Source organism: Aedes albopictus, chromosome 2 (genome assembly GCF_035046485.1).
Source record: "Aedes albopictus strain Foshan chromosome 2, AalbF5, whole genome shotgun sequence".
In the NCBI taxonomy this organism is placed as follows: domain Eukaryota; kingdom Metazoa; phylum Arthropoda; class Insecta; order Diptera; family Culicidae; genus Aedes; species Aedes albopictus.
The window spans coordinates 187,814,683-187,837,499 of record NC_085137.1 but is presented as its reverse complement, the minus strand read 5'-3'; the positions used below and the strand labels follow the sequence as shown (position 1 = coordinate 187,837,499).

The window sequence follows — 22,817 nt, the reverse complement described above, 5'->3', positions numbered from 1 at the left end:
TGCTTGTTGTTCAACATTGCTTTAGAGGGTATAATAAGGAGATCGGGGATAAACACGAGTAGAACGATTTTCACGAAGTCCGTTTAGCTGCTTGGTTTCGCTGATGATATTGATATTATTGCTCGTAAATTTGGGACGATGGCGGAAACGTACATCTGACTAAAGAGTGAAGCCAGGCGAATCGGATTAGTCATTAATGTGTCGAAGACAAAGTACATGATGGCAAAGGGCTCCAGGGAGGAATCACCGCGCCCGCCACCCCGAATTTATATCGACGGTGATGAAATCGAGGCGGTTGAAGAATTCGTGTACTTGGGCTCACTGGTGACCGCCGACAACGACACCAGCAGAGAAATTCAGAGGCGCATTGTGGCAGGAAATCGTGCTTACTTTGGCTTCCGCAGAACTCTACGATCGAATAAAGTTCGCCGTAACACGAAGTTAACCATCTACAAAACGCTGATTAGACCGGTCGTCCTCTATGGGCACGAAACATGGACCATAAGTGCAGAGGACCAACGCGTCATTGGAGTTTTCGAACGGAAGGTGTTGCGTACCATCTACGGCGGAGTGCAGATGGAAGACGGGACTTGGAGAAGGCGAATGAACCACGAGCTGCATCAGCTGCTAAGAGAACCAACCATCGTCCATACCGCGAAAATCGGGAGGCTACGGTGGGCGGGTCACGTCATCAGGATGTCGGATAGCAACCCGACTAAAATGGTTCTCGATAGTCATCCGACCGGTACAAGAAGACGTGGAGTGCAGCGAGCTAGGTGGGTCGACCAAGTGGAGGACGATCTGCGGACCCTACGCAGAGTGCGGAGCTGGAGACAATCAGCCATGGACCGAGTGGAATGGAGGAGGCTACTATGTACAGCAGAGGCCACCCCGGCCTTAGCCTGATCGGTAAGGTAAGTATTATAATCCCTATTTCAATTGAAATCCTACCTATGAAAACATTATGGTTGATGAAAGTGTTGCCAGACATTTTAATTTTATTGTAAAAATCTACATGAGAACTTTTGTATCAAATCAAATTATCAAGCAAGAATCATAAATTCTTTTACAATTTTATTGCTATTGAACCTTGATAGTTTTCGTTTGGTGTGCAACTTTTTATTCTTCGACCAAAGCTTTAATAAGGGCAGTGGTAAATTCGAATGTTCACTGAAATTTATTCATGGTTTAGAATTACGCTAATTGATTCCGACTGCTCTTGGTGTATTTTTGGGATTTTTAAGCTTTTCAAAAACAACCTTATGTTCTCATACTCCGACGCTTCCTATCGGATCTTGAGAAAGATCCGCTATGGATCGAAACGTCGGAGTAAGAGAACATAAGGTTGTTTTTGATCTCACAATTGGACTGAAAAGCCAAAAAATCCTAAAAATAAGTTCAGAATTACGAAAAACCTTTCTGAATGACATGTTATGCCTTAGCGTACAAGTTGCTATTCATTTTTTTTTCTGTTTATCCATTGTTTTGAATTTGTACAGGGAAAGGAAAGTTCCCAAAAGTGAGTTCAGTTTACTCCATTACCTCGCATACAGACAGAGTACTTAGAGTAGAAGTTCTTTTTACCCAACCGCCAGTTCAAATTACTCAACTATCAAGGTTCAGTGTTGTCAATAGTAATAAAATTGTAAAAAAGGAATTTATGATTCTTGCTTTATAATTTGATTTCATACAAAAGTTCTCATGTAGATTTTTACAATAAAATTAAAATGTCTGGCAACACTTTCGTCAACCTTAAAGTTTACATAGGTAGGATTTCAATTGAAATAAGGATTATAATACATACATTTTAAACTTTAGCAATTTATTGTTATCCATTCTAATAAATCCATAATTGATAAACTGGCAACACTGTCATATTATTATTTTTACATAGTTTTCTATTCTCTTTGGTCTAAATCAGCCCAAATCACCTTTAAATTGCATCGAATGTTTTCTTAGCGAAACTTGTAAATTGGACATATTTTATATATTAGAGAAGCACGGCTTTCAAGCTTAAAAACGCTGTATCTCTGGAACGGGCTAAAAGACCTAGGATAGTTAAGCTTTTTAGATTGGAAAATGTCTGATAAACACGATGGAATCAAAATTTTTGAAATCCAAATATACTCATTCGACGAAAAATCGATTTTAAATTTTAAAATAGAAAAATAACATGTTTGGAAACACTGTATCGAAAAAATAATATTTTTCCTGGATTCCTCCAACAATTTTCTTCAAAAATGCCGAAGGTCACAAATGTGTATATGTTATAGTTCCAAAGCTATAAATTAAGAAAAGGAAGGGAAAACTTGGATTTTTCTTGTATTGGCAAAGACGAGGGGTGCTGCCACGGGCCGAGGGGTGATCCGATCGGCACCAAAATTTGGATTTTTTCTTCCTCCATTTTAACAAACATTCCAACAAAATTTGGTCAAAATCCATGATGGTCGATAACACGCGGTGTGTACACTTGGTGTGGAATGACCCTTATTTAGATCTTAAACAACAAATTTATCAATAACCCGGTCGATCGATATCGATTTGTTTTGAAACGATGGCGATCGCTATCGACAGATAAAGAACTACGAGGAAATTCAGAATCTTGTGGATAGGGGAGAAGGCAGAAACGTCGGAACAGTATAAAATACTTGTCTTGACTTAGTGACTGAGAAAGCCAATCCCAAAATAGTTGATCAGTATTCAGTCGAAATCTCCATTGCATTTACCCATTGATTGGTTAAAAAATAATCAACAGAATCGCATACCTACTTTGCTTCATATTTGCGCTATATTTCTAAATTGTGACGTGCTGTAGCAATTCTATATTCGGATTCAGCGGCCCCAAAATCTCACTCTCAGAATAAAATCATGTTAATTTAGGTTCACTTGGATGCACATATTTAGAAGGAGCTGCCCGTTTCACACAAATTTACGCCTACTATCACAAATAAAGTCGAGCTTGCAATCGGAAGAACCGAATTGATCAATAAAACATGTGAAAGTAAAATATTGAACTGGATTCGAACACTGGTCCGCTGATTGTGGGGCACGGTCTATACCTCTCGGTTATATGTCACCGAGTTGTGAGGTGATTGATAAAATAAATGTGATACATACTGTTTACGTACTTGATCAGATAGATTTGTTTAAAGCTTGTGCAACCAAGTCGAACTTAAATGATGGATGTAAAATTGAGTCAAATTTGCTATTAGGTCATGAAATGTTTGCATACGTTGATGGTTTACGTCACGTGTAATTTCCTATTTTTTTGAAAGTGCTGGCAGATACAAATAAGTTTGCTTTGAAGACTCACACATGCTTCGATAGGAATTGCTTCAGATTTTTCCCGCAGTTTACGTTATTCCAGAAATTCATACAAGGGTTTTTTTGTGAACTCCTCCGGAGGTTCCTCCACGACGTTTTCAAGGAGTTCTGCCATCAGAAATTCCCCCAGGACCTACCCTTGAGCTTCTTTCAGAAATGTCACCAGAAATACTTCCAGAAATACTTCCAGGAATTCCACCACATTTACTCTATGAATTCCTCCATGAATTTCTTGAAGAATTCTTCCTAAATTTTCTTCGAGAGGTGCATTATATCTGTTAGATTCCTTCCAAGATTTGTCACAGAAACGCCACCAAGATTTTCCATAAAACTTGTTAAAATATTCTTCACAAAATATTTTGGAAAATTTCGTTCGAAATTATCTCTAACATTTCACCAAAAACAAAATAATGACATCAATAGGAAACTTATCAAGAAGTTTTACCCTTTTAGATATGAATTTCTCTTGAAATTATGAGCGAGAGTTCCTCAAGGAAATGTTTAAAGAATTTCTAGTATGTATTCATCAAAAGATAATTGCGCCTATCTTAACAATTATTTCAAAAATATTTCAATCATAAATTCATCACGATTTATTAACAGAAACTCTTCATGTCAACAGAAAATGCTTCAAAATCATAGATTCCACTAAGAACTCGACAGGATTTTCTCCAAAAATTCCACCGGAAACTTAAAAGTTTTCATAAACTACTTGATATATCCAATGGATTTTACAAGGGAACACTACTAACTAATTACCAGATAATTTCATGGAAAATCATTTCTCTAGAAGTTTTTTTTAACTGTATTAACGAGATTTTTAGCCCTAGGCTAGTTCATCTCGAGACCCACGTTTAGGTAGATGAATAACTGAATTACTTCAGCATTCACATTTTAGCCGAGTCATCTACAGTCCATCAGAAAAGTCAGACCTAGATAGATACTGCAACGTTTTTTGAAGATATTCACGACGAATAAAACACCTTCACCGTTTTATGAATTAAAATCAATTGCACAATAATTTCAACCCTATGCACTTCCCTGAGCACCTACAACCTCTCGGCACCCATCCATCCCACACAAATTGATTTTTAATAATGTATTATTGCGCCAAAGGTGCACTTACGTTGTCTTCCAGCTTGGGATTCGCCCCCAGATGGGTTAGCAGGTTGTAGAAATGGCCGTTGTCCTTCAGAGTCGCGGCATAATGCAGCGGTGTTCGGCCGTTGTTGTCCGTTGCACTGGTGGTTTCCGGAAAACGACCCGCCAGGTAGCGCACGATGCCTGGAATCAGTTTTAATTGAGTTCTAATTATTGCCCGCTGAATAAGGTGTATGCTGGTATGTGCGTACTGTTGATGTCTTCTACGCTCAACTGGGCCAAGCTCATCTTGACCCGAACGGACAATCTGCTCTACTCGAAACACTGGAAGATATTGAACGCTTCCAACTAGGCCAGCCGGCTGTTTCACAAACAATAAGTCCTATGTGATCGAATGTATCTACTTGTATTGGAATAGCGTGGGTGGTGAACAGCCGAAGTGGCACACCGTAGTCCAACTTAATAGCCTGACCCATCATAACCTGGTTCTGGTCGGTATTAGTATTGTGTGTCAGTTCATTAAATTGTAATGAGCCATCATCGGATGGGGACGTCCTTGATAACTTTACACTGATACAGGCAATAAAAAAGGTAGTCGACGGAAGTTCATTCTTAAGCGTGTGATGTGTCAGAGGTTTTCATACCATGCTGCACAGAGCACTTGGTGTTTACCGATATTAATAGAAATTAACAAAATTGTACAACGAAGCTCAGCAAAACGCTCAATAAATGCCTACAATGTTACAGTTTTGAGCTTTTTTCGAAACGGTTTGTCGAAGTGTAACCTTTGTATTTCTTTGGTACTGAACGATGAAATACTCTTAATCTTCTCACACATGTTGTGTTATTCATGCACGGTAATAATAGTCCGTTTTTTGTGTCCTATACATCTGATGGAGCAAACATAATTTCCCATACGTCAAAGAAAGGTAAATTTCGTCGCCGTCATCGTCGTGATTGAGAACAAACACACATGTTCCGTCCGTATTATTAGAACTAAACCCATGTATAAGGTAAATCGTGCCATGGAAGAGCCACGCACGAGACAAACAAGGCGATTACAGTCTGATCACATGTAGGTAGGTTGTCGAAATAATTTACCTGAATGTCCAAAGATGGTGGCCACATGCAGGGGCGTGGCACCGTGTGGCGAAATGGAATCCTTAGCGGTGGCAAACTTCCGACGGTCCAGCGCCGACTGGAGGTCCCGCAGGCTTCCCTCTCGGGCCGCAACGTGAACTCGGCGGATTTTGTTCTGCAAAAGAGTTGTATTATCTTTAAGAGGAACTGCGGAATTGTATTTGTATTATGTAGCTGTATTAGACGCACTGTTTAAGACTATTTACATCCATCTAAAACCAAATCAGGAATTTTCAATTCTTCTGACTTGCAGAACAAATGTAAATAATCTCGAAAATCGATTTCAGTTTAAAATAACACATATTCAAGGGGTTCCCCAACTGTTTCAGCTTTCGACATACTTTTGATGGCTGTTTAATTTAGAAAATCTTCTATTCAATATTCAATATTCTCATAAATTACTGAAGGCAACTCGGTTTTATAGAATGATTTATAGATGGGTACAAAGAGGTGGGAAAGGGTTTATTCTTCTTCTTCTTCTTCTTCTTCTTCTTCTTCTTCTTCTTCTTCTTCTTCTTCTTCTTCTTCGTTGTGACTTTGCGTACCCACTAGAACTTGGCCTGTCTCTCTTCAACTTAGTGTTGTTTAAACATTTCCACAGATTGAAGGACTTTCTTTGTCTGCCATTTGCATGAATTTTTATATTGTGAGGCAAGTACAATGATACACTATGCCCAGGGAAGCCGAGAAAAGTTCCCAACCAGAAAGGGAATCTAGCCCGCCAACTCTAAATTGGTGATCCATAGCCTTATCCATTAAGCTAGCTGGAGACAACAACATTAGGGTTGACTTAGTTTGAAAAAAAAAATATCCGGGATATGATTTTTCAAGTAGAAATTTATCTGCTGGTCAAATAAGCGAGCTGTGCAAAAATGAGCGACTTCGATTGATATTTAGAGGTGGCGCAAAGGACGTAAACCCTGAATCAAATTTCAATCCTCGCGCAACAATAATGACAATGTCGCTACCTAGACTTTTTGCAACGGATTTTTGGGAAATAAAAAGTTTGAGAGAAACGCATTCGGAGGAGAAAAGCTCGTGCGACGCATAAAAGTTACAATTTGTCAAAGGATTCCCAGTTTCTAATGATTACTTGATCAATTTCCTGCCACAAAAATTGTGAATAATACATATCCGAAAAAGTGAAAAATTACTGTGATTATAATGAATTCAGGGTTGTTACAACAGCCCGGATTTCGCGAATTTCGCGGATCTCGCGATTTTCGCGGATTTGGCGCGGATTAACCCATGGAATTTGGCCCTCGCGCGGATTTGGTGCAAAATTGATTTTTGTAATATGTATAACGAAAAAATTGAATGATTATCAACACTTGTTTATGAAATTAAACAATTAATTGTTCAAATTCAAAAATTGCCAGATTTAGATGTTCAAATGCATTTGGCATCATTGGTAGTCCATTTAAGGTGAAAATATGACGAAGCCACAGCTCAAATTTTCAAGAGCACAAATCTGAAGAACCGAACGTAGGATTTCGCTGAAAAGTTAATCGATTGGTTACCCGCTGGTGGTTACTAATCGATCAAATTTTCAGAGCAATACGACTTTCGGTTCTTCAGATTTGTGCTCTTGAAAATTTGACCTGTGGCTTCGTCATATCTTCACCTTAACTTTAAAATATGTTGTCTCCGGCAAACTTTGTCATGCCTACTGCGTTTTTTAACTTTCCAAGTCCAAGTCACAAAAACGACGCGAATCGGACGTTTCGTTCAGGAGTTATGCGTGGTCCCACGTATGCCACTGCATTTTTATATGTAAAGCTAACAGTAAAGCCGAACGAAAAAAAAAATGAAAAAAGCAAGCGGAGCTTCGTGGTTTCTGCTTTCTTGTTCTTCTTTGGACGGATTTTGTAGCGGACGAATGTGCTAGAGAAGGCGCTGTGTGCTAGTGAACAATTTGGAATAAGTTTTCGTTTTTTTTTAATTCTTAATCACTTAACCTAATTTACAGCTCTTTTGTCCACTGGGGTACTACGTGAGCGATTCCAATTGGACGCTGCACTTCCACTTTGTACAGCGCCTAAATGTATTCTATTCTATTCTACCTTATTGAACTGGTTGTCTTTGTGCTTCTTTCATTCTTCTACCCTGTCCATGATAGAATGATGTGCACGTTGATGCTGATGTGTGGCTGCTGTTCCTTTTCCAGTCCGATTGGGGGTCCATTATGAGTTGCGGTTCGCCGATATCCATATTCCAGGTGCGTTAGAGCTATATGCTCCGAAGAGGGGCAACCACGGGCCCCGACAAGTTTTGGTTTTTTTTGGTTTACGACAATTTTTACGATTTTCATCCGCTCTTCAAAATATTTCTCTGAAGAGGTTGTGCACAATTCCTCCAAGATTTCCATCGCGGTTATGACGTGTAACTTCATTCAACTATCTAAGGATACAAGTTTCACAAAAAAAAAATCTATTTTGTTTACAGGAATTTCATTCATCAGAAGCCAGAAACATTGTCCTTCTAGGATTTTTCCAAAGATTACTCATTTGCAGGGAAGTATTCTCAGGTTCCTCCAGGTATTTTATTTTCCTTGGGAAATTCCTCACTGAAGATTCATTCAAGAACTGCTAAGGCATTACTAGGGCATTACACAAACAGAGAAGAATTCTTCATGAGTATGCTTCTCAAATACATGCTGGTTTTAAAAATGCTAAATGCTTCTAAGAATTTTGTATCGAGTACTGTCTCCAAAAATACTGAAATAGAGTAGTGAGCCACTTGGGCAGTGGCCGGTATTTTGGACGCACTCAGTCAATTCATAACCAATTGATTTGAAATTTTGTACACGACTAGATACTATAAGTATCATACAGCGTTCCAAAAATTGTGTCAATTGGTTCCAAATTGGCTGAGTTATAGCAGAAAAGTGGAACTCGTGGCCGTGCGGTTAGCGTCACCAAGCGTATCCACTTTTATCCGCGAGCGGTAATGGCGGCGACGGGCACAACCAACCGATTCGAATTTTGACGTTTCGTGGGGATCGCAATCGGTTGGCGCCACCGATCGGTGAAGGGGTGAGGAGGAGAATGAAAATGTTTTGACTTTTCCCCAAGAAACGTCAAATTCTGAACCGGTTGGATATGCCCGTCGCCGCCATTACCGATCGCGGATAAGTGGATAGTCGTAGGGGAAGGTGGGGTAGTATGCACCCCCTAAGCAAACGTGGCCCAATCACTAAGATTAAGATGAATTTATGGGTGTCTTGCGTATTGAAAGTTAGTTTACTTATTTAACTAAGTGACGCCAACTTTTGGTCCGCATGACATCAATTTTACCGAATCAAATTAACAATCTAAAAAAGTGTTACGTTTTGAGTGCTGACAAACTGTTGGGGCAAAATGCACCTTGAGGTGGGGCAATACGACCTCTGGCATTTTCCGCTTTGAATTCCCGGGCAGAGTTCAAGTACTGACGATCATAATGTGATATTGGTTTGTTTGAGATAAGAGGTAAAAGTACTGAAAATAATAGCAAAAAATTGTTCTTGACCAATAGCAAAATATGTTATTTGAAGATCAATCAAATAGCTCACTGCTATTGGTTAGATCTCACCAAGGGCTAAATGTGCTATGATGATGATGTTCCAGGAGTAAAATTGAGATATTATTTTCAGTACTTTTACCTCTTATCTCAAAGAAACAAATATCACTTTTTGTTCTTCATATCAAAATATGCTATTATTGAGTTTTTTTTTCTTTGCTCGGGTTCTAATGAAATACCAGGCGGCTCCATCTTAGTATTTACGGCAGCAAATGGAAGGTGTAGGAGGCGGGTGGTAGGTAATACGTTGATTCCATATAATCGGCGCGCAATCGCTTAAATTGCGTTTGAAGCGCACGCAATTTAAGCGATAGACAATCTTTCCAAATGTGGAAAATCATCGTTTTCCACGCTTTTCATTCGAATATTCTCGTCATTCTTGGGCTTGTTCGGCTCAATTTTACATCTAGTTTGCTTGCATCTCACGGAACTTCACTTATATAGTGAAATAGCGTGAGGGCGTTTTGCCCCGGGGGTGCGTATTACCCCAGATTACCCTACCATGCCAAGGGGTGAGGGTTCGAGCTCCGAGTGATAACATTTTTCGCAAGAAAGGTTTCTTCCTCGTGTCCACTGGTGCTCGTAATGTGTTGTCATGTCTGTTGTCTAGTGTTAAGTTTCGTTCAGTCTGTACAGCCTCTGGCTGAAGACGGTGTCCGCGTCTTTTGTCCGTGTCTTTTAAAATAGGAGATGCCGAGATGGTTCCACTTCTTTACATCAAGAAAATTTTCCCGTTGCATTCTATTTACATATTTCTATTTTTTTCCCTGGAATCTATTTAACCCTTATGTGGCCGACAGGGTACCCGGGTACCCAGCACCCATTTGAAAAGCACGGTGTAGAAAAAAGCAAAAAGTTTGTCGGACACATAACGGCTAAGGTTTTAAATTCCCTTTAAAATTTCTCCAGTTTTTTTTAATTTTTTCCCACGAACCCTTCTTGAAGTTCTTGACATGTTTCTCCTGAGATTTTGCCTAACGATTTTTTATCGAAAATCGCCCAATGGATCTAGATGTTTTTGAAAAAAAAAATACGAGAGTTTTGCTGAAATGTCTTCAAACTCACTTGCAGAAAGCTTCCATTAATCAAGACGAGTTGCGTTGATTTACGAATCAAAAGTTCATTCTTCATCCAGCACTCAACTAGTCAATTACAGTTCTATGGATTTAATGGATTTCTTCGATAACGTGATGTAAGAAAAAACACAAATTTACCATCACACTCTCGCGGATTTGGCGCGAATTTATTTCAACAATCGCGCGGATTTGGCGCGGATTCAAGTTTTGCTCGCGCGGATTTGGCGCGGATTTTTTCCCACCCTTCTTGTAGCAACCCTGAAATTTTGAAATGAAGTTTGAAAATGGAAAATGGCTTTCGACGTACAAAACATCCTTAAGAATTTAGGAATCGTTTCAGTTTCAAAAATCCTGTTTTTTTTTTACTTATTCTTTTAATTGGAAGGCTCAGGCGCCACATGGACATAACTGAGCCGAAATCTTTTGTTTTTACATTTTACAATTTATTACTGCCTTAAAACTATGCTAGTTTGAGAATCCGAAGTACTCGCGGCTGTTTCGAGGTTAAGGATTGAAAAAAAAGAATAAAATAAAATTGGGAAGGACGGATTTATGGGTTTAAAACTAAATTATTTGCTAACTTATACTAAAAACATTGATGGGAGAAATTGTCCAAATCTGCAACGGAACTAAAAAGAAAGGACGTTATCGGTAGATAACGACAAGAAGAGGACAAACGGAAGGGGGGCGACGACAGACAGGGGCGAACAACACAACCAAAAGGCGGACAACGAAAACAAGGAACGTCTACATCAAACTCTGACATCAACACGTTTCAAAAACTGATAAATCAGATTCATGTATTCCAAATCAAGTCCTGCCAACACTTCTCTAATGGGTTTCTGTTGTTTTCCTCGGACCCGGAGAATTTCATGCAGCTCAGATCTGACCTCACGATACTCATTGCATCTCCACACGACATGTTCGATATCCTGGTAAGCCACGCCACAGACACAGAGATTGCTTTCTGAGAGCCCAATACGGAAAGTATGTGCATTCAACAAATAGTGGTTGGACATTAGCCGACACATCACACGAATGAAATCGCGGCCTCAATCCAACCCTTTGAACCATGGCTTCTTCGACACTTGTGGAATGATGAAGTGCAACCATCTACCCATCTCTCCATTTGTGTTGCCAGCTGATCAAGGTCTCCTGACGGGCCAATGCAAAAAAATCGTCGAAGGCGATTTGACGCTCGTAAATATCGCCTTCGTTAGCGCCCACCTTAGCCAGAGAGTCCGCTTTTTTATTGCCTGGAATTGAGCAATGTGAAGGGACCCAAGCTATGGTGATGATGTATGAGCGTTTGGACAAAGCACTCAAGACTTGGCGCATTCCTTTTAGGAAGTACGCTGAGTGCTTCATCGGTTTTATTGACCGAACAGCCTCCAGAGACCTTAGACTGTCGGTAAAAATGAAGTAGTGCTCAGGTGGAAGAGTGCGAATGTACTCTAAGGTGTAGTATATAGCCGCTAGCTCAGCAATGTATACCGAACATGGCTTTTGAAGCAAGTAGGTGGCGCTATGAAATTCGTTGTAGACACCGAAACCAGTCGAATCATCGGTTTTCGAACCGTCTGTGAAGAACTGTCTGTCCCCGCTAACATGCCCGAACTCACTTGCAAAAATTTGTGGAATACACACGGAACGAAAAGATTCTGGTATTACGGTGATCTCATCCTTCATGAACAGATCAAAATCCACAGAGCAACTGTCGAAGTTTGAGAAGTTGTCACGATTGGTGTTAACCGGAGATGGGCTTACCTCCAGCGTATACCTGTGCGCCGCCGCGCCACGCCGCCGTCGCCGACACTTTTTATCCCACGCCGACGCCGACCGAGGTATCGGCGGCGCGCCATACGCCGCCGAATTTCATTTTTCGCGCCGGTGATCAGTCCTTGAACAATATTAAGTTTACAATTTGAGATAAAAAATTCTCACGATCACAATCATAAGCGTTTGATTACAAAAATTGATTTCTCAACAGAGATTCTTTCAGAAGCGTTCAGGAGACACACCAGGGACTTCTCCAGAAAATTCTCCAGGAGTTTCATCATTGATTTATTTAGAAGATCTCTCAGCAATACCTCGACAGGAGTATCGTTAGGGAAAAACTTCCTTCAGATTTTTTTTTCAGGATGATTCAGGGATGCCTCCTAGCAATACATCAGAGATTCATCCATAAGATCCTTGGATTCCCATAAGAGATCCTTTAGCGATTAGTCTTGGAGTTCCTTCAGAAATGCCTTCTGAAGTTTCTTCAGGAATTCCTACAGGAGTTACTTTAGGAACTAGTCCAAAAGTTTCTTCAGAGTTTCCTTCAGGACATCCTTCAGAAAATCCTCTGGAATTCCAACAAGGGTTTTTCTCTGACTTTCTGTAGGTATTGTTCAGGGAGATCCTTCAGAGATCACTCCGGGAAAGTTCCTACAGGATTTTCTTTTAGCGCTGGACTTTCTTCAAGAATCCCTACTGAAATTCCTCTTGGAATTACTTCGGGATGACTCATGTATTTTTTTCAGAGATTCTTTCAGATCTCTCCAGGAATGCCTACAGGAGTTCTTACAGAAATTAGTTCAGGAGTACCTCCAAAAATTCCTTTTGGAATTTCTGCGAAGATTTCTCCTAGAATGCCTTTGTGAATTTCTCCTGGAATTCTTTCGGTGGTTCTTACTAGATTTTATTTCGGGGTTTTTTTTTTCATAGACTTCCTTTGAGGATTCCTTCTAAAATTCTTTCTGAATTATTTCGGAATTCTCCTGATTCCTCCTAGAAATTCCTTCGGAGATTCCTACTAGAATGCATTCTCCTGGATTTCCTTAGGGGTCTCTTCCTGGTCTTTCTTCATGAATTCCTCCTAAAATTCATTCGAAGATTTCTTATGTCGTGGATTTTTCAAAAAAGTCCTTCGGAGTTTCCCCCTGGAATTTCTTTGATGATTCCTCTTGGAATCCCTTCGAGGTTTCCTATTGAAAGTTCTTCGAATATTTGGCTTGGAAATCCTTCGGAAATACCTCCCAGAATTGCTTCAGGGCTCCCCTGAGATTCGTGCAGGGATTTCTTCGGGGATTTTTCCTGGAATTCCTTCAGGAATTCTTCCTGGAATTCCGTCAGGTATTCCTCCTGCACTTTCTTCGGAGATTCCTCATTGAATACTTTCGGAGATTTCTTTTGGAATTCCTTCGGGAGGAATTCTTACAACTCTTTCGGGGATTTCTCTTAGAATTCCTTCAGGGATCCCTTATGGAATACTATCGGAGTTTCCTTCTCGACTTCCTTCGAAGATTATTCCTGAAATTGCTACGAGAATTCCTCCTGAAGTTTCTTCGAAGATTCCTCCTGGAATTTCTTCATAGATTCCATCTGAGATTTCTCAGTAGTTTCGTATTAGAATTCCTTTGGTGATTCCTCCCTGCCCTTTAGTTCAGAGAGGGTTTGGGCAGCGTCCTGCCAACTTGGTCGAGGCAGGGTTCTTGGGAGAACAAGTAAAGGGTTGTTGAAAGATTATGTAATTTAATTTATTTTGAGTAAATAAAATCTATTTTTTCCCAAACATGTTACGTAATATTTGAACAGCTTCATCAACGCTGATATTCTAAAGTGCTAGAATGATGCATTGAGCTTGTAGGGATCCCTTGAAGATGGGATGTAAATCATTAACTCGCGATCGCGCGTTTTCGTACTTCAGGGAAAAAGTACATTACATAAATAAACGATTTTTAAAATACATCCGATATGTTGAAAAATTAATGATTTGCTATCCATGTCCGTGGAACCATTCTGAACAGCCATTGAGTGAATACATTGGATTGTGACATATTTTCATCTTGCGAATCGACCAGCCATATAAAAACTGAACCCAGTGTATCACCACAACCTCTTTACTGTACCGAATAACAACTACTAATCATATCCTTTCCTTCCCTTCTTTTCTTTTCCCTTCCTTTTACATGAGCAAAATAACAACTCCGAGTATTTCTATCACCACGACCACATCTAATTAACGTCTCAACTAACACTGGAACGACCACACTGATGGGGCTACCACCTTGGATCTAGCTGGGCGTGGGACAGCGTTTCTTACTCAGCCGCTGGATGCCAGAACAGACGCTGTTTGAGCCGCACCTCCTTGGTGAACAAACGCTCGAATCGTACCTCCTCAATCTAGCTGAAGTCAGAAGGACAACAGTGCCCAGGCTGCACTACCAGCTAAGCACACAACTCTTAGCTGGCGGTCTTTGTCATCGTTTGACCCGTGGAAGCATGAGGTAGGAACTTGTGAGGACCAGAGCTATGTTGGACGCTCTCTTTATCGACTCATCGTTTTGCAACCCAAATGAAGAGGAATCGTGAGTAAAAATCATAAAAACACCTAAGGTAAGAACATAACAATTCTGTTTCCAACGTGTGATTAACCATCAAATAGATCCACTGGTCACGTGTAAGACGTATTTTTGACGCCGGAACGTCGTGACTTGACTAAACTCGACAGAAATGGTTCACTACTTGACTAGGTGGACATCGTGACAGGTTCTATACGTTGACGTTTTCAATGTAGTTGGCATTATAAGAATAACGTGAGAGTAGGAAATGTTTATATAGACATGACCGATGCTGAGAATCCTAGGGGCTCCCTTAGGTGTATTTATCATAAGTTTACTCCAAGCACTGTGACGCTGAGACAAGTTTGCTTACAGTTGAAGCTTTTATGTTAACATTCAAATTGACTGCTATTAGAAGATTGTGAAGGAAATTATTATTTTAAAATTAGGTTTGTTTATTTTTATAGATTCTGTTAGGGATGAGTACACCATAGTTGATGGATGATCTTTATTAGTTTCAATTGCTAATACAATAACCAACTAACCGACCTTACCTTACGACCTGACTTAGTCGATATTATGACAATAAAAGTAAAAGAGCAGGAGTTATGATGTGATCAAAATCAAAACTTAATCTTATTTTTTGTCAGGATCCAGAAACATGGAAAATTGTAGTAATTTGAATGTAGTATAAACTATGCTATGATACGGTGGACATAAGGATAATTCAGACTTCATAGGGATACAAGAGATGAACACAGAGAAGCAAAAGACGACTAGCGACGACATAGGATACATTAACTGTACATTAACATAAGGCGTTCGACTGATAAGTTGTATGTCCGCAACATCAAATGGAAGCTCAAAAAGAGAGTTATTTGAAGATGATTCCAGTGCTGTAGATGACCAACATCGGTTCATCAAAACAATATTGGTATTTAACTTGAAATAACTTTCAGAATGCACAATGTAACTTGGGATATTTTTTGATTATTGTTTGGAGATGATGTCAGAAAAACTATTTGCCCATACCGGCTACAAACGCTAGTTCTGGTAATTGTCACTGAGTAGTCTTCAAAAGTATCAAAACATTACATTTCTAGAGCTTCCACAAAATACGGGTGGGATGGGAACAGTAAGCGACACTGTATTTTTGATAACTACTACGACCCAATACTAAATACTGTACACTTTGCTCAAGTTGACGACATCGTCTAGTCCATCGTGAGTATTGGTCATAGTAGGGGGAAAGTAGGGAAAGGGTCCAGGCTTTGCTTTCAGCTGTCCTGCAGCTCCACCTGGTCACTCTATAAAAAAAAAAAAAAAAGAATTCCTTTGGTGATTCCTCTTCGAATTTCTCCGGGGATTCCTTCAGTGATTCGTCTTAGATTCCCTCGGGAACTTTTCCTGGAACTTCTTCAAAAATTTTTCTAGATATTTTTCATTGATTATTCTTAGAAATCCTTTCAGGATTCTTTCTCGAATTCCTTTGGAAATTCCTACTGGAATTCTTTTGTGGATCCCTACTGGTCTTTGTGGATTACTGCAGGAATTTCTGTGGGGTTTGTGCTGGAATTCATTCGGGATTTCCTTCGGGGATTCCTTTTACATTTGTTTCAGGGGTTCCTCATGGAATTCTTACGAGTATTACTCTTGGAACTCTTTCCGAATTTTCTCCTATTATGCCTTCGGGATCCCTCCTAAATTCCTCTGAGGATTTCTCCTAAATTTCATTTGAGAATTCCTCTTGAGATTCATCCAGGAGTTTCTCATGGAATTCCTTCGAAAATTTTTCCTGGAGTTCCTTCGAGGATTTCTCCTGAAAATTTTTCGATGGTTCCTCCTAGAAATTCTTTGGGGATTTCTTCTCGAATTCCTTCGAAAATTGTTTCTGGAATTCCTTTGGGGATTCTTCCTAAACTTCTTTCATGGAACTCTCCTGAAACGGGGATTCCTCTTGATATTCCATGGTAGATTCCTCGTGGATTTCTTTCGGGGTTTCCTCCTGGATATCCTTTGATGATTCCTCTTAGAATTTCTTCGAAGATCCCTCCTGAAATTCGTTTTTCGGGATTTTCTTCTTGAATTTCTCCGGGGAATCCTCCTAGATTTCCCATGAGGATTCCTCTAGGAATTCCTTCGGTGGTCCCCCTGTGATTCCTGCAGGGATTACTCCTGTAATTTCTTCGGAGATTCTTCCTTGAATTCCTTTGAAGATTTTTCCTTGAATTTTTTCGGTGATTCCTTTTGAAATTCCTTTAGGAATTTCTCGTAGAATGCCTTCGTGGATTCTTCCCAGAATTCCATCGTAGATTCTTTCTGGACTTCCTTTGAGGATTCCTCTTAAAATTCTACCGGGGATTCCTCCTGATATTCTGTCGGGGATTCCTCATCGAATTCCTTCGGGATTTACTCTTGCAATTTCTTTGTTGATTCCTCATCGAATTTCTTCAGAGATTTGATCGGGAATTCCTTCGGGGGTTATTTCTAGAATTTTTTCGGGATTTCTGCTGGAATTCCTTCGGGGATTCATCCTGAAATTCCTTCGAGGATTGCTAGTGGATTTTGTTTTCGGAAATTCCTCCTTGAATTCTCTCACGGATTTCTCCTGGAATTCCTTCAGAGATTCCTCCTGGATATTTTTCATTGATTTCTCCTAGAAATCCTTTGGAGATTCATTTTCGAATTTTCTCGGAAATTCTCGCTGGAATTCTTTTGAGGATTCCTGCTGGAATTTCTTTGACGATTCCTGCTTGCATTTCTTTGGGATTCCTCCTAGATATTTTACGTTGATTCCTTCAAGAAATCTTTAGGGATTCCTTTCCGAATTCCTGTAGAAATTCCCGCTGAAATTCCTTCGAGGAATCCTCCTGGAATTCCTTCGAGGATTCGTGCTGTAATTCTCTTGGGATTCATGCTTGAATTCACTTGGGGAATCCTGCCGGAATTCCTTCGGAGATTCTTTCTGGATTTTCTTCTGAAACTCCTCGGAAATTCTGCCAGGGATTCCTGCAGAAGCTTCATTTAGGCTTTTCCTGGAACTCCTTCCAAGATTTCCCCTGAAATCATTCTTGGATTCCTTAGTATAAATAGTACGGCCTTATTTGATAGCTTCTCATTCTCATGGTTCTAAAAATTTGATAGCTTCTTATGGTTCTAAAAATAAAACAGAACAAAAACTTAAGCAAAATCGATATTTTATTGCGCTTCATTTGCAATGGAGTAATGAAACATGCACTATACTAAAGCTGTTAGTAGACAGGGTCAAATATTAGTCCAAAAAGAAACCAATGCTCAAACATCTGGTGTGACTCGATTGAATTTTCATTAGTGTCAAACTGATGTTGTTTCTTGAGTTCTTTTCTAGTCAAATATTTGACCCTGTGTACTACTTAGATATTTTGAAAGATCATCACGAGGAGTTTACTATTAAATACAACCACACCTTTTTAATCGGTGACTTCAATACGGACCTCTTGAAAACTACTTCGAAGTCAACGAGGTTTAAGGATACATTATCTGCGATGTCTTATTCTTGTGTTAATAATGGCCAACCTACTTTCACACGAATGGCTGTTCATTGCTGGATCTTCTAATAACTGACTCACCTAATTTGATTTTTAATTTAAATCAAGTTTCTATGCCATTTGCCTCAATGCACGATTTGATCTATGCGTCTTTAAACATTATGAAAGGTAAACCTAAACTGCCGTGTGCAGCATAGTTGTCCCATGTTAATAGGGATTCCCATAGAACATGGGACAACTATGCTGCACACGGCAGTAAAGCAGTTGCGTATAGAGATTACAAAAATTTTGATGCAAATCGTTTGAAGGAGGCATTTATAAATATGGACTGGAATGGCATGTTGAGTATATCTGATGCTGACATGTTCCTCGGAATTTTTAACAGTCGTTTGAAGTTCTTACATGATACATTTATACCTATTCGAAATAGTAAGCCTAAAGATAATCCTTGGTACAACCATGAAATTGAAGTAGCGACTATTGACCGTGATATAGCATATTCGAATTCCGAGGCGAACCAGCCTAGGGCTGAAAGCCTCTTAAATAAAGCTAATAATAAACATATTCGAATTGGAAGCTTTGCCGAAGTGAATCAGATTCCGCTCATTTTAAACGTCTTAAAAATAGGATAAATTTGTTAATTAGAGATGCCAAGCAACATTATGATTGTGAAAGATTTAACGCGAATTTGCCTAGTAAAAATTTGTGGAGTAACATTAAAAAGTTAGGAGTTACTAAATCTCGGACCTCAGACTGTAGTTCTAACTTTAGCGTTGATGAAATAAACAGCTATTTTGCTGATAATTTCACCGTCGATAACACTTCTAGTTCTCCTACTTTGGGAAGAACTAATGGCTTTAACTTTCGTTTAATTGAAGATTATGAAATAGTAAATGCAGTTCACGAAATCAAATCCCACGTCATGGGTTTGGATGATGTTTCGATTGTATTCATTAAAATTATGTTGCCACTTATTTTACCGTACGTCAAACATTTATTTAATATTATTATTTCTAACTCCAAGTTCCCGCAAGCATGGAAGGTAGTTAAAATAATACCAATTCAGAAAAAGTTAGGTAAAGATGAAATTAGTAATCTTCGTCCTATAAGCATTTTATGTGCGCTCTCTAAAGTTATAGAGAAGCTTCTAAAACCCAAATTTCAGTTTTCGTTTCTGATATGAATTTCTTGCATCCTTTTCGATCTGGTTTTCGCAAACACCATGGAACAAATACAGCTCTTTTGAAAGTGCACGATGATATTGCTGGTGTTATTGACAAGAAAGGAGTTGCTATTCTACTGCTGATTGATTTTGCGAAAGCCTTCGATCGTGTGTCACATAAGAAGCTATTAATGAAATTGAATGATTTTTATCAATTTTCTTCTAGTGCTAATCAATTGATACATTCTTATTTAACAAATCGTTCACAAGCAGTTTATTGTAACGGTAAACTATCGAGTTTCAAAAGCATTGAGTCTGGTGTTCCTCAGGGATCAGTGTTATGTCCATTATTATTTTCATTGTTCATAAATGATCTGCCATTATCTTTAAGATATTGCTCCATACACCTGTTCGCTGACGACGTTCAAATTTACTTGTGTGAAGCACATGATTTTCACGGTATGGCCGATAAAATCAATCGTGATCTCCATAGTATTCTTTTGTGGTCACGTGCTAATTTGTTGCCAATTAATCCAACTAAAACGAAGGCCTTATTGATATGCAGAAATAGAAACCCAATATTTTATCCTGATATATACATGGACGGAGAAGAAATTGAATTTGTTAATCAAGCCAACAACTTAAAGATAATTTTTACATCAAACTTTAATTGGGACGTCCATATCAATGCTCAATGCGGTAAGATTTACGGCTCTTTGAAAAAAATAAATTTAACAACAAGACATTTTAGTACTCAAGCTAAATTAAAACTGTTTAAAACATTAATTCTTCCACATTTCATATATGGCGATTTTATATTCTCAAATGCCTTGGTTTCATCGGTTGATAAGTTAAGACTAGCTCTTAATGCTTGTGTTAGGTATGTTTATAATTTAAATAGGTTTTCTAGAGTTTCTCATCGGCACAAGGATCTGATTGGCTGTAACTTTTCGAATTTTTATAAGTTCAAAGTATGTGTCACCCTATTTAAAATAATGTTAACCAAAAAGCCTGATTATTTGTTTAGGAAGCTAAATCCAATGCGAAGTGACAGAAATCGCAATTATCTTATTCCGCAACATCAATCGGTTTACTACAGCCAATCGCTATTTGCACGAGGCGTTGTATATTGGAACCAGTTTCCACTTAGTATAAAAACCAATAATTCTATATATGGCTTCAAGGGACCTAAAGCAGCATTTGGCAGAGTAGGTTGGATAAATGGTAGGAAACATTTAAAATATTTAGATATTTAAGAACATGGTTTGATATCTTCAAAATACCTGGTATGACGATAAAAAAGGCTTTTAGTCTTATGTTATACGATTATAGACAATAAATAAATAAATAATAAATACTACTGGCCTAAGAGTAGGGGTAATCTCACAATAGGTCTAATCACTGATCGCGATGGACTCGAACAGAAATAAAAAAGGTATTCATTCAACCCTAACAGTTTAAGTCAGTGGTCACCAAACTGCGGCCCGCGGGCCGCATGCGGCCCTCGACCAGGGTTTGTGCGGCCCGCGAACTGATTTTGAAATGTGTTAGAAAGTGGCTCACTCATAAATTCCATAATGAAAATCAGAAATTTGACCATATTTTAAAACTTTCATGAGAATGAATATTAACTACTGAAATTGAGTGTTTTTTTTAAATGTAATATTTGTAAAATATTTTCCATTTTGTTTCTATCGGCGAAAAAATTTCTTGTATATACTTTATATTCAGCACTTCTACCAGAAACCTATTCCATTTTTTTACAGAATTTTTGTCTACAATTTCTTTTAAAGGAAGTGTTGCCCAAACTTCCGGAATTTCGCTAAAAAGTTCAGGGATTGAACAAGATACTCTTCATTCCCCTAGCAATTATTTTGGGAATTCCTCTTAAAATATTTATTCCAATTCGGCTACATGTCTGCAGGTTTTTCTTCATTGGCTTTCCAAAGAAATCACGCAAGAAAAACTTAAAAAAAAGATCATAAAGGATTTCCACAACATTATCTCTAGGCAGTTTTTCGGAATTTCTTCCGAGAACCCTGAAATCCCTACAAATTATTCGGAAATTTCTCAAAATCCACGAAATCTCAAAAAACCTCACAGTTTCAATTTTTGTTTTTTTTTATTTCTAATAAAAGGTTCGATATACATTTCAGGAAATCCCTAAGCTGCAGTTAGAAACTACATTTGGAAATTTGTGTCAAAACTGGATCCAGAAGTTTAACTAGAAATTTGTCCGTTTTCTTATCCAGGACTTCCGCAATTCTGCACTTATAATTTGCGCTATAAGTACGCTGTAATTTTATTCACAGTATGCTTAAAGAGGTCCATATTATTTATTATTCTAGCCAGCATCACTATTGCTTAATTTTGTATGACTTTTAAGTTACTAGACTAAAATAATTTGCTCAACATTATTGATACTAAGAACTACAAAACCTAAATATTACGGTCTTGAAAACCCTGTTTTAATTCCGTACGAATTTCAGGATATTTCCATGTGAAATAAAATCTCCTGATAACTCCAGTTTGTTTAGTTCTTTGCTCTTGTTCAGAATTTAAAAACATTCTTGAATAAAAGTTTAACTAATGCTAATTCTTCACCCTTTCCAAAAAAAACAAACAAATGTATTTTGTGTTGAGTCTTGAAAATTGTTGAAAATAAACTCTTAAATGACTTGCGGCCCGCAGTCTCTTTTTAAAACTCAATTTTGGCCCGCAAAGACAGTTAGGCTGAGGATCACTGGTTTAAGTCATCAATGGTTATGTTGACATTATGGTCGAATTTTGGTCACGCCGATTCACGCCGCCGCCGCCGCCGCCGCCGAAAGCTGCCACCGGCGTGACGCCGATGATGCCGCCGCCGCCGGCCAAAAATGGCCCTCACGCCGCCTCCGAACAAAATAAAGTCGGCACACAGGTCTACTCCAGCGTCATGTATCAGTTGTACACTGTCATAAAACGTGTTTGAGGGTTCTGTTCGAGCAGCTTTTCGAAATTTTCTATGACCAATGGATTCACAACCTCGCATCGGATGAGGAACCGGAACGAAAACTCCGCAAAGCGATGTGTCAGAGGCTGCACACCAGGCAGTACCTCTAAACTAGTGTGAGTTGAGTTCATGCAACCTAACGCGATCCGAAGACAACGGTACTGAACCCGTTGATGCTTCGGCAAGTGTGTTTTCGCCGCGGATTGAAAACAGACGCTACCGTATTCTAAAACAGGCAGAATGGGAACCCTGGGTTTGCCCGACTAGAAAATTATATCAAGTTTATATTATTATAATTATGTTATATTCTTGTTACAATTTTCTAGTCGGGTAGCTATTGCACTGTTCACACCAATCGAACTGCATAGTATGAAATTGTGACGGTTGAAAAGTGTGACGATAAGTGTAACTGTGCTGTCTGACGGCATTTTGACGTTGAGAAATGTCACAGAAAAGCACGTGGTGTGTGATTCGCTTGATTCTTTCTCGATTTTGTCTTGGTTCTCAACCATTTGACATCTCTCCGGTTCGACTTTTTCTTCTTTTTTTTCACCAAAATCGTTAACGAGTTGCCAGTTATGCAGGTTTGTGCGTTTCTTTCCGTGGAAA

The 22,817-nt window shown here is 39.0% G+C and overlaps 1 protein-coding gene across 5 annotated transcripts in view; it reads right to left on the bottom strand.

The window, feature by feature from the left end:
- The window catches only part of LOC109419096 (uncharacterized), a 127,037-nt gene that overhangs the window by 22,101 nt on the left and 82,119 nt on the right, over positions 1–22,817 (bottom strand). For 4 of the 5 annotated variants that reach the window (XR_009997576.1, XR_009997574.1, XR_009997575.1 and 1 more), the window contains exons 12-13: positions 5,527–5,680; positions 4,451–4,608 (exon numbers count right to left, since the gene is read on the bottom strand). Coding sequence is in view for 2 of the 5 variants with exons in the window: in XM_062850857.1 (XP_062706841.1) it covers positions 4,451–4,608; positions 5,527–5,680 (312 nt within the window). In the remaining 3 variants the exon portion in view is untranslated. Of the gene's footprint in view, positions 1–4,450; positions 4,609–4,676; positions 4,817–5,526; positions 5,681–22,817 lie in introns of those variants that run through there. The other variant, XM_062850858.1, reaches the window with a different exon arrangement.